This window comes from Triturus cristatus, chromosome 12, assembly GCF_964204655.1.
Source record: "Triturus cristatus chromosome 12, aTriCri1.1, whole genome shotgun sequence".
Classification (NCBI taxonomy): Eukaryota; Metazoa; Chordata; class Amphibia; order Caudata; family Salamandridae; genus Triturus; species Triturus cristatus.
The window spans coordinates 281,331,269-281,348,109 of NC_140595.1; the positions used below are offsets into that span (position 1 = coordinate 281,331,269).

The 16,841-nt window shown below is 41.3% G+C and overlaps 1 protein-coding gene across 2 annotated transcripts in view; it reads left to right on the top strand.

Moving 5' to 3' along the window:
- Positions 1 to 16,531, top strand: part of ISG20L2 (interferon stimulated exonuclease gene 20 like 2) — a 41,123-nt gene extending 24,592 nt beyond the window's left edge. For both annotated transcript variants that reach the window (XM_085639052.1, XM_085639053.1), the window contains 3 exons: positions 482 to 1,461; positions 2,067 to 2,267; positions 15,714 to 16,531. In XM_085639052.1, coding sequence (XP_085495178.1) covers positions 613 to 1,461; positions 2,067 to 2,267; positions 15,714 to 15,827 — 1,164 coding nt within the window. In that variant the 5' untranslated portion in view covers positions 482 to 612 and the 3' untranslated portion in view covers positions 15,828 to 16,531. The remainder of the gene's footprint in view (positions 1 to 481; positions 1,462 to 2,066; positions 2,268 to 15,713) is intronic.
- The last annotated feature ends 310 nt before the right edge of the window (positions 16,532 to 16,841 follow it).

Genomic DNA, 16,841 nt, shown 5'->3' on the forward strand with positions numbered 1-16,841 from the left:
TGGTCCCATCTTTAGTGTTCCACTTCCACAGCTCTTGCCCCTCCATATGGAACCACAACTTCACTAACAGAGAGCCTACTATCTCCTGCCTCAATTTGCTGTGGAAAGACCTGCAGATCTCCTTCCTATCTGCCGAATGGCTCCCTCGAATTGGGCTCAATCTGGAGCTGCAGAGATACGAGTCTTCCCTGCAGCCCATCTGGTCCCATATCCCTGAAACTCTTTATTGTCTTGAAAAATGCCTGCAAAATTGATCGATCATTCCTCCAAAAATTTCAGGTTTCTGTGTGTTCACTACCTTTTTGCAAATGTCCCTGCCTGAAATGTTTATGAATGTTAGCGAAAATTTGAACCAGTAATTGCAGGTACTATGTGGGTCTAGGTTCTATAATTCTTGATGAATTGAATCTATAATAACTCAGATTATTAGTAGCTTTTTAATTTTGTTTTTTATTTAATCTATTCTTTTTCTTTCTTTCAGGTGGCACTGCTATCACCTAGCCCATTCCATACATTTGTATTTATTTGAATTTTAGGGATTTATGGACTTTATTTGCTGCACAGTTTGTATTAATGTGTTTTGCATTTTACAAGCTACTGACATAAACCATTATGTCAGGATTGATGATAAACGTGGACATGAGTGATGGCCATCCTAAAACTAAAGCCAGCCATGGTCATAGCAACCAAAAACACCAGCGATTTCTCAAAAGACGAAAGTATTTGGAAAGCAAAGGTTTCCTGAAGCAAAAGCAGCTTCCACACCCAGCCCACCAGCAGCAGTCAGCTAGACTACACAATCCACAATTTATTCAAGAACATTCAAGAGGTTTCCAAGAACATGGTAAAAATTCTGGGAACTTTGAGGCTTCGACGCACCGCTTGGCTGAAAGGAACTTTGAAAGGAATGCAAACTCCTTCAGTAGTGATAGATTTTCACACCTTCTACCCCCGCAGAAACGTTTACCCAATACAAACCACTCTCTTTATTTGGAGCATCATGGCCATCAATCAGAGGACCTCACTGTGACAGTGGATTCTAATTCCCACAACTCTAGGTCTGCATATTTTTCTTCTGTTGGCACAAAAGCCGTTGGGCACGGTTCTGCGAAAGCTAGTGTGTCTCATGCAAACACTCAAGCCCACAGGAACCAGTCCTGGTCTCACCTAGGTGCACATAAAATCAACCCACTGAATGAATATGAGAGCGGCCTACCTCCATTAACTGGAACAGAGCTCTCATACAGGTTTGTGGCAATTGATTGTGAGATGGTGGGAACAGGGCCTGGCGGACGGCGCAGTGATTTAGCCCGTTGCTCTGTGGTAAGCTACCACGGCGATGTGGTATACGACAAATATATTCAGCCACCAAATCCCATCACAGATTTTAGAACCAGGTGGAGCGGGATCAAAAAACAGCACATGAAGAATGCAACTCCTTTCAAAGCTGCACAGAAAGAGGTGAGAGTGTCAGGCCTGGAGTTGGGGCTGGGAGAAGGAGAGTACACTTGCTTAATTAAAGTTCCAGCCTCCAGTGGCTTTAATGCTTTGTGGGAATAGGGAAAAGGATGTGAGTTGGTGAAGGGGCGGTGTTAGGCATACATGCGTATTCATCCTTCCCACACCATGACAAAAGATGTATAGAATATGGGAATGTGACGTGGGCCTTGGTTCTTTTTGGCCTGTGTGATGGTTTGCCCAATACCTCCAGGGCATAGTGTTACAACCAGTACGAGTGCAAGCGCAGTTAATCAACTTTTTCGCTAGTCCTAAAGGCCTAACTAAATGTCCTTCCGGTATTCAGTGGAAAGAAGGAAAATTAGTTGAATGCTTATGAAAATGTTGAGAAAGCAGATTAGGAGGCAGCATCCTGTTTATCCTTTATCTGCTACCCTGTTTTATTTGTGGTCATATAGCTGATTTTAAAGAGAATATCAATATGGTGTTCCACTCTGTCCTACAGATACAATTCAGAACTGTGCTTCATGTAAACGTAGGGTGATGTTATGTGTGCTGTTAATTGATTTGATTGTCAAACAAGTAATTGTGAAATATTTTCTCCTTAGATATTAAAAATCCTCAGTGGTAAAGTAGTCATTGGACATGCGATCCACAATGACTTCAAAGCACTCAACTATTTTCACCCTAATTCCTTGACCCGTGATACTTCCCGGATTCCACTGCTCAACAAGATGGCGGGGTTCAATGAGAAGGAGTCTGTCTCACTGAAGCGTCTTACCAAGCAGCTGTTAAACAGAGATATACAGGTATTTAGCAGCTGTTACCGGTTTCACAATAAAAAGCCATAAATGAACCTTTCTATTTTATTTTGACAATGGACGTTACTTATCCAAACACGTTTTCAGTAATGTGCCAGAACTAATATTTAGAACCCAGGTTCCAGGTACCATAATCAGCCTATTTAAAGCATGGTCCCCCAGATTGGGCCTAGATATTGTACTCTTTGCTTTGGCTCCAAAATGCCGCACTTAAATTTGCTTTTTAATAGAAATAGAGAGTGCTGTGTTGGTACTATGCAGCTGGTTTCTCACTTCATGTGATTTACATTCATTTTAAGAAAGATATCTTTAGATGTCCCAGATCTGTTGATGCCTGAAACAGAAGAAAAATAGTCCCTCTTATGGGTTGTTTCTGATTCCGTCTGAATATTCTGTCTGAAGATCTGACTACTGAGCCACCCACCGTGGATGAGATCGGTTGTTGCACTGTGCAGTTAGCAGTTTATTTGGAGACCCCCAAATAGTCAACAAGTGAGGAGCTTCACCGCAAAAAAAAAAAAAACTAGGGATACTAGCTTTCAACTGTGGTTGGATTTATCAACACTACATTCATTTCCCTTCTCTGCAAATCCTCTGCCAATTTTCCATTATTAGAAGGTGGATAGACCTCTGCTCCCCTAACTTATTGGGGCACCTGCCACAACTTTCTCAGAGATCCATTAACATCCAAGAATACTGGCCCCTACACCCTCTCTGCAGATTGCACTTTTTCAGTTGCTCATACTCGGAGTAGTTTCCTTCTGTGATGGCAGTCTGTTTCCTCCGGGTGCAGTCCCCTCTTTATTCTCCCTTGTCTGTTTTCCTCTTTTACTCAGTTCTACTCCTGAGGTGTCCCTAGCTCCTAATTCCTTGTTTCAGAACTGGATATTAAAAAAACACAATAAAAACAACCTATCAGACGTTTGGCAGTTGTCGGGTCTTCCCAGGCAGGGAAGCAAGCCTTCTTCCCTGAGATTCACACTACAGGTCTGCATGAAAGTTAAGAGGTAAATCCTTTGTTGTTGGTTCAGTGTCACAGAATGTGCTTGTCAAGGTTTTAAGTCCTAAATACTATTAATCGATGCTGAAGCTTTCATACAGTGGTGGAGTGCTATGTGAAATAAAGTAATCACTAAGGTCATCCCCGTTACTGACCCGTTTCTTGCATAATAAAACATATACACATCTGCAAAATCTAACCGTGATTAATCTTACCCTCAAAGGTTGCACCGTGATTATTTGTAGAAATAAATGCAGTGCTTCTGAAGATACAGTAGTGTACAAATTAAAACCCCAAACAATTTGGTTGGATTTGCTTCTGTATGGGCTGAGAACCTGAGGCAAGCAGAGCCTGACATGGATCTGAAACTGGCCCTCCAGTGCTATGTTGGTCTCTGTGTAAATATAACCGAGGCCTGCTTTCTTCTGCATGCTTGTTAAGAAGTGTCATCTTAAAGTGACTTGCTCCCCACACATTCATTTTCCTGCAAAGCTTAAATTTTTTGTCCCTGGCAACCATAGCCTTAATCTTTTATTGATTAGGGTGAGCGAATAGCAGGCTTTCCCAAAGCGCATTAATTCTCTAAAAACCTCAAAGATTAACTCTGCAGTCACCTCACGGGCAAGTAATGGCTTTAAAAGAATGTATTAAAATACTTTCGGCTTGGAATTAATTGACCTGATGCAGACATTTTTGCTAAACTATTATGGCAGCTGTCAATGCCATATCCTTATGAAAACATTTACTAAAACTTGTTTGATGCATGCCCGTATTTTAGAGTTCATCTAGCTGTTTGATGTATCACTTTGCTCAAGATTACACTAGGTAGTCTAGTTGGATGCCCTACCTTGTGTAGCACCATGTAATAGCAACTGAATGCTATAGAGTAATTGAGGCAGAGCAGTACACAAGAAACTGAGGTAAGGAGTATCAAACATAATTAGAGCCCTAACCGGGGGTTCCTCTACAACCTGAAGTTAATTTGATTGGTAGCGGAGTTTTTGAACTCCACCACAAGGTTAAGGTGATTCCCCCTTCTTTTCACTGTTGCTTCCCCCATCATTGCCACAGTCGTGGGCTGCTGTGCAACATTACTAATTATTTTTAAGTCTTGGCTAGACTGCGCATGCGCTGTCTCTTTGAGACATGTTGTTTACAATCACTAGGCTTACAGCCCGCCCATGGCTTACAGTTAACTTTCAGTGTCGCTATCATATTCTTCATTCCTGTTTATATGGCTGTCGTAATACACAATTTATTTTCTCTGTCAAAGGTGGGGGCAAAGGTACATGGAGCGCTGAAGCAGAAAATAAATCTACTTCTAATCAGTTTCCGGTTGTTTTCTTGATGGTGTTTGCCGTTCCTGCCTTACAAATTCATTGGGGCCTTAAGTCTGCGTTTTTGTTGAGGGAAAGGGACGAACTTTCCCTATCTCCTTTTCAATTTACGTTTTAGATAGAAAGTGCAGTGCTTCAACACCCCAGTTTTTAAAAACCAATCAAAACCTAGATTTTTTTTTTTAACTTTCTTGTTCACTTTTAGCCTAGGCAGGTCAATTTATTATGAACATTCAAAGACTTAACCTATTCTGTGATGTGGTGTCTGAGCTCAGCACTTCGCTCAATTGATAGTCATTCCCACAGAAAATTGGAAAAAACTTGTGCTGTTCTTCTGTTTTAAAATGGCAACGTAGTTGCAAAGAGGTCTAAAAAAAAAGAGGGTGATTTTTAGTCTTTCTTCCAGAATTTAGCTCCTAACGTCTTGTTCTCCAGTGCATGTTGGTATCCCTCCACCCTGTCCATGTTGCTTCTTTTCCTCTCTCCCCTGCCCACCCATCCACGTTGCTTCTCCCCATCTGTTTCTTCTCTAGCCCAGCGCCCCCTCGATAATGTTCGACTTCTGCATACAAGTCTTCTCCCTCCCACCCATTTTCTGTGTGTTGTACCTCACTCCCGTTGTCCCAACCACCGTAAAAAACCACTATGGAGCAAACACCGCTGACCTTGTCATAGTGCCTTTTTTTCCCCTTCTCATCACCCGCACCCTATGATGTTGCTTGCCCTGCCCCCATGTTGTGTTCTTTGTCCCTGCCAGACAAAAAAGCTCTATAAAAAAAGAATTTGACAATGCTAATAGCTCTTGTATTGTCACGACCGATTGACTTTGCCAATGCTTGTTGTTTTGTTAGTCTCTAGAGGCTGCAGAACGCTGGGTGCCAGACAGCTCGGTAGCATGCTAGCGGGGACACCAGTGCTTCTTTGGTGTGGCATGGGAGTTCTTTGTGTGTTTGTGGAGCTTATTTACTCCTTCACCTTGCTGCATTTTTGTAGCCGTGTTAGCCAATAGTTTGTTACCCTCTCTTTTCAGTGTGATCTTGAGCTAGATTCTGAAGTCACACATTCTGCACTTTCTTGATCTTTTACGGGTCCACTGGTTTAATAGGTATTTTCATTGTGCCTGTATACCCCCCCCCTCACTTCCTTCATAGTATTCAACTGAACTTGCTCATGAGTCCTGCCCGCCTATGCAGTGGGCCTCTCATTATTTATGGTACCTCTCCCTTACACACACACTTCATAGACTCCTTCCACCCCAAACACATAAATTAATTTCATAGCCCCTTTCGCTCCCCCCCACACACAGTTAAAATATGTTCTTGTACTTCAGTCACATGTTAAATTTTGTCAACCGCCTAATGCACTGTAATGCAGCGTTTATCATATTATATGAATACACATGTGCCGTGAGAAATATTGCAATTAAGCCAAACATTTTGAATGAGTTTGGTGATGTCATCTTGAGGACAAAGCCTCATAACCAAGCTGTTTGCTTCTATTTTTTTTCCTCGCTCTAAATCATAATGTTAAATGTAATACCATATTGCAAAATGTATAAGCTTTGTGTGGAAGGGGTTATATATATCATTCAGGTTATATAACACAAATGATGTGTGCACAGTGGTCTGTTTAATTTTATTTTCTAAATTATCATAATCGCCATTGCACTGACGTTCAATTCTTCCTTTAAATGCACATTTTACCAAGTACACTGACCAAGCAGATTTGGTTTTAGTCTTTGTGAGGAGATGGATATTGTGTGTTCTCAGCTCTTTATTTGCTTCTGCATCTCATTTCCTTCTGCATCTCATTTCCTGCTGCATCTCATTTCCTGCTCTTCGTGCTTTAGTCCTTTCACTAGCTTGGTAGTTCTCCTGTGTGCTGTCCTTCTCTGCCTCCCCACCAGCAGGTCACCATCTCCAGGCAAACCTTCCCACTCCAAAGTATAGGACAAAACATTTAAGATGCGTCCCCTCCATCCCAGAACTGCAAGTAATGCTTGAGGCAAGGCCTGAGAACTTGGTATTATGCCCCTCACCAGATCAGGGCTGACCGGTTGAGAGATATGTCTGGCATATCCTGGGGCGCATTGTGTTAGTGTAACGTAGGAGGGCAAGTACTATTAAGATGCGGCCCACATCAGTATGTTGGTTTCCCTTGAGTGAAGTGGTAAAGGTTATGTATCAAACTTCGTAGCATTGCTTACCCATACGTCCTGTGAGGGTTGGAACAATAAGCATTGTTATGTTCCACAGTGACTGTACTAAGTGACGCCTATGTCTTTTTGTGGAAGTATTTTTGTCTCTGGTGTATTAGTTACACAAGCTGGGCTCATGGAGGAGCAATCAAAGTGTCAGCGACGGGAGTAAAATACTGGATACATACCCCCAAAAGGCATGATCCGTTGCAGTAGTCGCCAACATTTAACATTTATTATTTAATTAAATGTGAACTGATCCCACCTTTTGAACATTTATTTTGATAAGGCTCCAGCACACACCGAAGCAATGCAAGACCAATCTGGACGATTGCCCAGGATTCCATATATTCCTTGATTGTCCCAATGCCACACCACTGCACTCTAGGCCATCTATTCCTTGTTACACCACTAACTTGTTGCCGTGCTGCTGTACAAGATGGCTTTGCCAATGCTTGTTACTGAATACTGATACATAGGTTAATGCAACACTTACCATTTTATTTACATAATTGATACTTTAAAGGATGAGGTGTAGTATAGTTGCTACATGTTGAACCTGAACACTTAGGCAAATCATCTCGTGATGCTGGGCCTCAAATTGTAGTAAGTATGAATATATACATTGTAAAAATCTTGCTTTATCACAATATGTGTTCAAATTACTTCTTCTTCAGTGGACATTCACCTGAATTCCAGAAGGTGCAATAAAGAATAATTTGTGACCATGGAATTTCATTTTTCTGATTTAGGAACTAGCAAAATCAGATTTCGCCTATTGCCCTAGGTGCTGTACCATAGACCGGAAAGAAAAAAAGTATCCTTAATTGTGGTTTCATTACTCATATTTTGTAGGCTTCTTCCTATTATCTACTTGTGGGGTAACATGCTGAAAATGTCTTAGATAGCTGGGTTTCTTTTAAAGCTTTATGAATGCTTTGCTGCATACATTGCATGGCATGCCCAAATGCCTTCGGTATGGATCTCCTCCTGCTTTTTTCATATCTAGTGAATTCTGACTAGGGTCTAGTCTTACCCTTTGTGTCCTTTTTGGAGCCCTTTTCCCCCCTCCTCCCTATCCCTTCGCATTGGGTTAGTTATGCTCCTAAGCACCAACCATAATCCACGCAGGTCCTTTAACTGTTCACTTGCCGGAGCTGACCCTCATAACCTAGTCTTTTAATACCTGTGCAACAGTCAGCAGAGCACTGCTGCACACTCTGTACCATCAATAACAAAATACTTATGATTAATGAGGTAGTTTGTAAGTTCTATCTAATGAAAATTAAGGAATATACAGTACAAAGTATTTCAAAGAGACGGTGAATGCAAGAGTTACTTTATAACCATTTGTGTGATCAAGCACAATACATCATTTACAGGATTGTATAAATTATGTAGGACAAAACGGTGCTTGGTGGTCTAAGCGATTACACGGTGCAAGTGGAACAAAGAAACATGATATAAGTGATTAAGTAAAAATGGCTGCCTACACAGTGCCAAAGCTAATATTTCATGACCGTTCGTTCCAGTGGAACAGGCTTAATTATTCTTGAAGCATTAAAGAATTCAGTGCTCCTTGGTTGCATTGTTCATTTTGAAAAGTAAAAGTTTTTTCATCACGGAGTATCCATGTCGTTTCGACCTTAAAATAAGAGCAGGGTCCTCGTCTGGACCAGAGCGCAGTATTGATCCTGAAGTTTTTGAGAGAACATAAACAAAGTGTGAATCAATCATGCATTCATAAATGTCTTTGCTATACAGTATGACTCTTAATTTACGAAAGTGTAACTACCCAATTTGTAGCGTGAGAGAAGCCTCCAAGATAATGGATACATTTCAAGTGTAGGATAGAGAAGAGGAGGAACAAGATATGTAGGTGCAGATACTTAATGTGGGAACTACCATTCAAATGGAAGAACTTATGCATTCAAGCGGCCTGTCCTGGAGTAGGTTACGGTACAGGTGGCAAAGATGTGAAAGGAATGTGTAATCATGATTATTGACCAGGCCAGGAGTGGCACTCATAAGTAGAACCAACAAGCATTGGCATAGCCAATAGGTCTCGCTTTTGGGACCTTATAAGTATTTAGGTATGCAGCACAACATCCTTGGTGCAACAACAGCGACTGTTGCATGGCTAAACACTTATAAGGTCCCCAAGGCGAGACCTATTGGCTATGCCAATGCTTGTTTGTTCTTACACAGCAGTCGAAAGAACATGATGTAGAGTAATAAGAGCCGAGGTGAAGCGCGTTGTAGGAGCCGCTGATGTAAGGTTTGGGTCTGCCCTCTGCATCAGAAGCTGCCTGCTGACGTCAGCTGCTCGGGCGCGCTCTTAGGGTGGAGGCAGCAATGATTGGGCAAGAGGGACGTAGCCCCCGGCACACTGAAAGGAACATGGGGGTGGGGGGGGGGGGTTGTTCGGTGAGAGAGGTACTGCGTACGAAGAGAAAACACTATTCACTCCATGTTTGTGATTTCAAGATAGGGTATTTGTGACCAGCAACCAATTTCTGAGGCCAGCCTTCCTTTTCTGTGACTTTTCTGTAGTCTTCTACGTAAATTAATTTGTGGGTGCTGCTTACAATTTTTTGTTTGTACATATGTCTCCTAAGTTCTTTCCAGAGTATAAATTGAGTAATCGGTTTGAAGAACCAGTCCTAATGTTAAGTGCTCTGCATTGTCGGCCATGCAAGGGGCCTGAGGCGCTGTCCATATGAGATTGTGAGTGCACTTAGACACATCCTGAGAGGATGGTCGAAAATCTGGAAACTGTCAACGAAGAGGGCCTGCAAGGGGCTACCTTTAGAACAAAATGCAATATCTGCTGTTCTTAGTCCATCCTCAACCTCCCAAATCATTCAGGGGTGCATAGAAGCACAGGATGTAGTGTTATGCTGCAGAGCCCCCTCAAACAGTAAGCCATCAATGCCTCCTTCGAAATTAAACAGCGGATGATGGATGAATTAAAACTATTTTTTGGAAATGTAGCAATCTTTTTTCAGTGGTCCTTGGAAGAAGATTGAGTTTGTGTTCTGTTTAACTTAAGTAATCTATGATTTGATGGCGTGGTTGCTTCTCATCAGGGCAGAAGTTATGTGGGACCGGTGGATAGTTGGAAAAGAATAAGCAAGCTAATCCAATGGGTTTTTTTAAAGAGCAAAAATGACATAATAATCGTAGGAGTTGCAGAGTTCGGCAAGAGAGATGAAACAATAATTGATACTCAAATCTGCAGATGTGATACTGACTTGCATTTGTTTTTATATCCAGTCTTAAACATCTGAGCATGTTCCTGATTCTATATCGTAGTTATAAAATATTCTCTAAGTTGTGCCGATTGGCCGTATGCAAGCGCTTTACAAAACCCTGTGCCATCGTAAAGTCCGTTCCAGGGACGTAACAAAGGCCGCCAACCTTCTGGACAACCCATTCTGTGGTATATGAGCAACTTGGGGGTCCCCTCATTACATTCTGCAAAGGGCTACGGCCCCATCATTTTGCGTAACGCCACTGGGCAGCTCAGTGGGCAAATGCACCCACTACAGATATGTGCAAATAAACCGAAGATCACTGGTTCCCATCCTGTCTATGCAGTCTTTCAGCTTTCCAAGGGCGTATGAATGAGTGCTAACGAGTAAGTGCAATTAACACTTCTTATCTTAGCGCTTTCAGCAGTGATCAAGAGCTTAATAAACACACAGATCAACCTGAACTGAATTGCGAACTTAGTTTTCCGTTTACACTTACGGTGACGGAAAGTAAAGAGTTCAAATCCCAGAAAGCCGGATACAGCCTTGCGTTCTTCCAAGGTTGGTAAAGAGTAATATCAATTAGTCAATAGTAACATGTCATTTGCAGTGCTTAGAAGCAGTGGGCAAGAGGTATGAAGCACTGTACAAACCAGCATTGGCCGCGCGACTCGGGAAGCTGGTAGTGTAAAAAAAAAAAAATAACAATAGTGATGCACGCAGCAGCCCGAAAAAGTGCAAGTGATCGCGCTGGGATGGAGGCAGATGGTGGCTGCGCGCGTGCATGCTTGCGTGAACGCAAGCGCTAGGCCTCCAAAAGCCTGTGGCAGCACTTTGAAAACCCCAATACTAAATGTCTCGCAGAGCAGCGCATGCGCTGGCTCAGCGAGACCTAAATATGGAACAGGAAACGTGCTTCTTAGTGAAGATGGAACCAAAAGCAGTGCTGTCTAGAATGCTTGAGGCTGCATGCATCAGGGAGATGTTCCTGAAGTGTGTCCCAAATGTGATGCAGAGAAGAGCCAAATTAGTTGTTCACATAGGAGACACGTGTGTTGTGGGATAGAAAGCCAGTGCGGTGAACAGAACCAGTAATGATTGAGTGAGGCAGTTATTGAAATGGGAAGTCCTTGTAATGGGAACGGAGAGGCCTCAAGGTTAGAAATGCTAAGGCATAATGGCAGTAAACCAGAGGGTGAGATTACCTATATTGATAAGAGTGGTCATTCAAGTGCAGCCTGCAGGGAGGTGCAGCCACATTGCGAGGTTGCAAACCAATTTGCGGTCCCCTGAGGGAATTGTGGATCAGCTGGGGTAGCAGTGTGCGTCCAGCAGTAATTAAATGGAAAGACGTGAGTGACACAGGATGAGTGGAGAAAAAAATATTTCCTATGTTATTGAAATGGAGCATGGACTGGTTGGAAGGCCGTTAAGTTCGCTGGAGGAATGCCGGTTATCAAATAGCACATCCCTATTACAGATAAAATAGAAAGAGGACAGCGAAAAGGAGAAATTGGAAATCAATATAAACAATTGCAGAAGTAGAAATTCATGTACATGTTTAAAAATTCATACAGATTTAACATGTTTATAAATTAAGTAAAATTATGTCGGTGGGCTGGAATTGGGTAATGAGCAAATATTACTTGTAAACAATCGTACAGACATTTCAGACCGTGTCGGTGGGCAGTACAGAATTGCATGGGAAAAACACCCTGGAATAAAAGTACACTAGTGGGCTATGTTAAAGTATTACATTAGTCAATGGAATTAGGGCCTGTTGTGGTTACTGCACATCGTATTATCCATGTGGATTCACATCTGTTCAGTAGTGCCTGAATATTGTCTCTACGAGAAAGGAGGTTCACACAGTCTATTAACTGCCAGTGATATTCTATTTTGGAGTGTGACATCCTCCTGAAATGTGACTGCAAGGGAGCACTCTGGGTGCCGTCTAATGCGACTTTTGTTATGGGAGGATTTTTCTTTTACTTCTAGTGTGGTTTGCCTAATATAAATTAGGTTACAGGGGCATCAAATTGCATATAGTGTGTGTCACTGCATGATTTGGGAGTTAGATGAGTTTGCCTGGGTCGATACCAAGCATTTTTAGGTATCTTTCTTTAATTTTTATTATCTCTCAAGAAGTGATATCTCCATTGCCAAATTGCGACAAAACGTTGAGGAACTGACAATATGGGAGACTGACTTGTAGTCCTCTATTGCAGTAACTCTTGGAAGACTGAGGGTTATTATGTTACGTAGGTTTTCTATGATGGTCATCAAGTTTTCCTTCATAGGCTTTGACGGTGAGGCCAAGAAATCTAAGAGAGTAATTACTGTGACTGTGTGAAATGTCGACAGTTCATGGCTATTGTTCAACCAATGCATTAAGTTATTGAGGCCTGAAATATTACCCCTTCAAACCATGAGGACGTTGTCTATGTATCATTTCTCTTTATTAGCAAAAGAGGGGTGGAATTGATTGAGGAAAGTTGAGTTTTCAAATTTGTTGACATAAAGAATGACAATTGGGAGCAAAGCATGCTCCCATTGACACTCCTTTACATTGTTGATAAAATGTGTTCACAAACTGAAAGGTTTTCGAAAGGAGCTAATTTGAGTAGCGCAGAAAGAAATTAGATAAGTACTTGTTGGGGAATGGGCCAGAAATTCCAGTGGATGACAACAGTGTTGTGGCCATTTTCAAAATTAACATGGCGACAGAGGAGCACTGAACTCTGTTTACCAAATAATTAAGCAAGGTCCATTGGAATGAACTGGCATGAAATAATTACTGCCATTGTATCTATTGTCATTTTTACTGATCACTTTTATGGGGCTTTTAGGTCTGGTTTGTTCCACTTATATTGTGTGATCACCTACACCTTTTTTATACAATTCAGTAAATTATCTTGTGTTTTATTACATATATAGTTATTAAATAACTGTTGCATAAAGAGTCTCCTTATACACTATGTACCATATATTTCTTTGTAATTTGATACAGTTTGCAAATATCTCATTTATTGTAAGTATTTTGTTATTGATACAGAGTCGAACACTGTTGTCTTAAAATACAATACCCTGGCCCGCCCAAGGTAACAAGGATGCTCCTGTAGTTACTTGTATATGTACCCTCTATGCTGACAGCGCCACAAGGACTGCCTGGAGTCGCCAAGTTTACATGCAGAAGATCAGTGCTGTCATCTGAAAGACACATTGGATTTCATAACAAGGATCAAGTCATGAAGTACTTAGTTACAAGTATACTAGTGGTGTGAGTAGCCACAAGAAAAGTGAAAGCATCAGGTCGAAAATCAATGTACGCTAATCGTTCCCCATCTTGTTACTGTTGTTTAAGGACATCTTTGAGTAGTCCCTTTTTAGGAGACAGGATGGGAGTATTGAGGAGCGGAGGTTCCTTCCAACATATTAATATTTAATTGAATGTTGTGAACACGTAAGGATACAGTACAGTGGAGGAGAGCAAGAGAACAGATGTCTAGAATTTGAACTCTTTGCTAGTCTGATACTTACGTGCACAGTAGACACATGGGCTCCTAAAGACCTGTATGCAATGCTTCTCCCATTCAAGCAAAACGTTATGCAGCAAAATTACGTTTTTAAGTCTCCTCTGTGCTACTCTCCCAATCTTGGCAAGATTAAACCCAGATCAGTTTACTGGGGTGAGTGTTTGATTTGCTCAAACGTTCTGTCCATCATCCCCTTTCGTATCGCTTTGTTCGCCCTAAGTTGTCAGGGTATGCCCAGACGTGGGTCCCTTGCTCACTTTGCCACTGGATTCAAGATAGCCTGGTTGATGAGGGTTATGAACCCGAAACTGGTCCCAGGATGCTTGTTTCCATTCCAGGGAAGACATGGCTTGGCAGTTCGGGCTGGACTGTTCCCATGAGGCACAGGGTCAGACTGATTTGCATATGGCCATGTCTGAACTGGGGTGGTGGAGTGAGCTAAAGAATGATGGATTAAACCCAGATCAGTTGACTGGGGTGGAGTGGTTGATTTGCTCAAACGCTCCGTCCATCATCCCCTTTGGTATCGCTTTACTCTCCCAATGACAGCTGGTCCAATACTTTATCTAAATGTGAACACTTATTTGATAAAGCACAACTGACACTCATACATGTTAATCTGTTTTGCAAAAGAACTGCATACCTAACATTTATTAACCGCTATACATTTTATCTATGGTGTATGCAGTTACTCTCAACATTTTTAAGAGTTACGCCATAAACATGCGTTGCTTATAAAGAGTCTTCGCACTTGGTAGAAAATATCTTCTTTTATTGTCTTCCAGCCTTAAAGTTCTTTGCTATAGAGGCATTCATATGTATGTATGTACACATTCTACCTCACAACTTTGAAGTGTTAGAAAATTATTCCCATGAAATTATAATTGCTTGATTTGACAAGTGTCCCAGCTCCTAGATAACTGAGCAAGGAGACTGATCAGAGAGGCTTCCAAGATGACAAAGGCTGCTGTGAAGGAGCTATGGTCCTTTACAACTGAAATTAGTTGAACTTTGCGTTTGATGTTCATAACACAAATACTTTGCAAATATAGCCTGAATAGTTGATAGACAAAAAAAAGCCTTTACTAGAGAAATTCCACCTTGAATTTGTAGCAAAGCAAAGAACGTATATCCCCCCGTGAATCATGCTAATGGCAGCAGCATAATAAGGGTTGGTTCCTCATCCGGAATCACTGGGGTACCTAGTGGTAAATAATACATGGATCAAAGTATAGAAAAATCTTTATGGAAAACCTGCTATCCTTTGATAAAAGTAAGCTAAATCTGGGACGAATGTTGGCCTTTCAGCATGACAATAAAAACTCCAGAACAATGACCTAAAGAAACAGGAAAATGAGTAATGAGTTCAAGATCAGAGGCCAGCAGCCCTGCCCATAGAACTTGAGAGTTTGAACACTTGTTAGTGACTTTATGGTTATTAAAATGAAACCCCAACACCAGCTATATTATTTGCAGGTAGCAATAACACACTGTACATTGTGATATCTGGGCAAATCAAAGCATGAGACGTTTGACATATGATCCCCACTTGTGGCAACAGGACCCATTTCTTCTAAACATGTTCTTACATGTGTGGCCATTGAACAGATGAGTACAGCATTAGCAAGTCTGTCAGGTCTTCACTAAACTCCTCATCCTTACTGGTTTGGCTCCTGTAACCTGCTTCCGCTCACTCATCATTGACCAGTTTTGTAAATGTGAATGGCCAAATACTTCCCAGTCGTGTGTATTCGGTAGAGGCTTATCATAAAATATTTCCAGGAGTTATTTTTGTCATAGATACTTTCACCAAGTATTAACAAGGAGGAGGAACAGTGACTTATACATTTGGGTGTTTTGTTCTTTTTCCTTCTGCCTTAAGATAGTGTGATTGTAGGTAAGTGGAGAAAAAATCTTTTAAATGCTCGAATCTGCGTGGCGCATAAAATGTGCAAAAATATAAGCGGGATGACTTTCACCTTCTATTGCCAATATATGTGGGAGATCTACCCTGCTGAATATTAAAATCCAGTTAATAAGGACAAACTTAAATTTTTCTTTATGATGCAGTTTATGACTTCTAAAGCAGGTGTTTCTATGTTCTCTGCAGGTTGGAAGAAATGGGCATTCCTCTGTTGAGGATGCAAAAGCAACAATGGAACTGTACCGCATCATTGAAGATGAATGGGAGAGAGAGCTGTCATGTAACCCCGTGCAGGACTAACAAATACTAGGGAATGTTGGAGAGAATCCAAAATCAGTGCAGATGTGGGCTCAGAACTTTGATAGGAAAGAGATGAAGCAGCCATCAACGTTTATAAGGATTTAGTGCAACTCTTGATGGGAAAGGTGTGTTAGAAGGGGCAAATGTATTTTGGGAGAATTTTCTCCATTACCAGAGTTGCAGTTGTGGAAGTAAAACAAGTTATTGCCAGTTTGAAACAAAAGCAATATTCAGATATTGCAGTATTATTTTCTCATTAGTGCTAATAGGTGGACAGCACCTATATTTTAGGAATTACCTGGTTATGGTGTATGTGACAGTGTCACAATCTAAAGTCTGTTAAAGTACTTTATTTGCAAACAGTAACACAAGGCCACGGCAGGAAGAATGCGTGGGAGGCAGTTTGTGAAGCGTGACCAATGTCCATGTACCCTGGAGGTTCTGCATCTCACTATTGATTACCTGGCCTTAGACATCTTCTTCAGTGCTTAATTTAATCCACCATTTTTCGTTGATTTGGGGAAAAAAAGCGCTGAAGATATAGCTTGTATTATCTTCTGTTTACATTTTCCTAAATGTGTTTGGTGCTCCAAATGAAGATTGTACTGTATCTGAAGTTGTAACGAGCGCAATTTTGTGATGGGCTTCTGTGATCTTCAAACAGTGATTCAGTAAATTTGTTTTCAAGTGGTGCTGTAACTTCATCACGTCTTAAGATAATGTGTTGGGGAAAGTGGAATAATGCTACCTCTTAGGTCCCATATGCTACCTGCTGTGTCTTAATCCTATTCTCTTTCAGTGTGCAGATCTCTCTACACTCTGTGCACTAATATACTATACAACTACGGATTGTCATTGAGTTAATTTAAACAATGAATACCTTGTAAGGAAGGTAATCTACAAATTTTCTTCAATATATTTTCCACAGCTTCATTTTGATTGCTTGATCCAAAGGCAACCCTTAACATTATATAATTGTTTTGAAGGGGCTGTCTTCGAGATTTTTGCAAATAT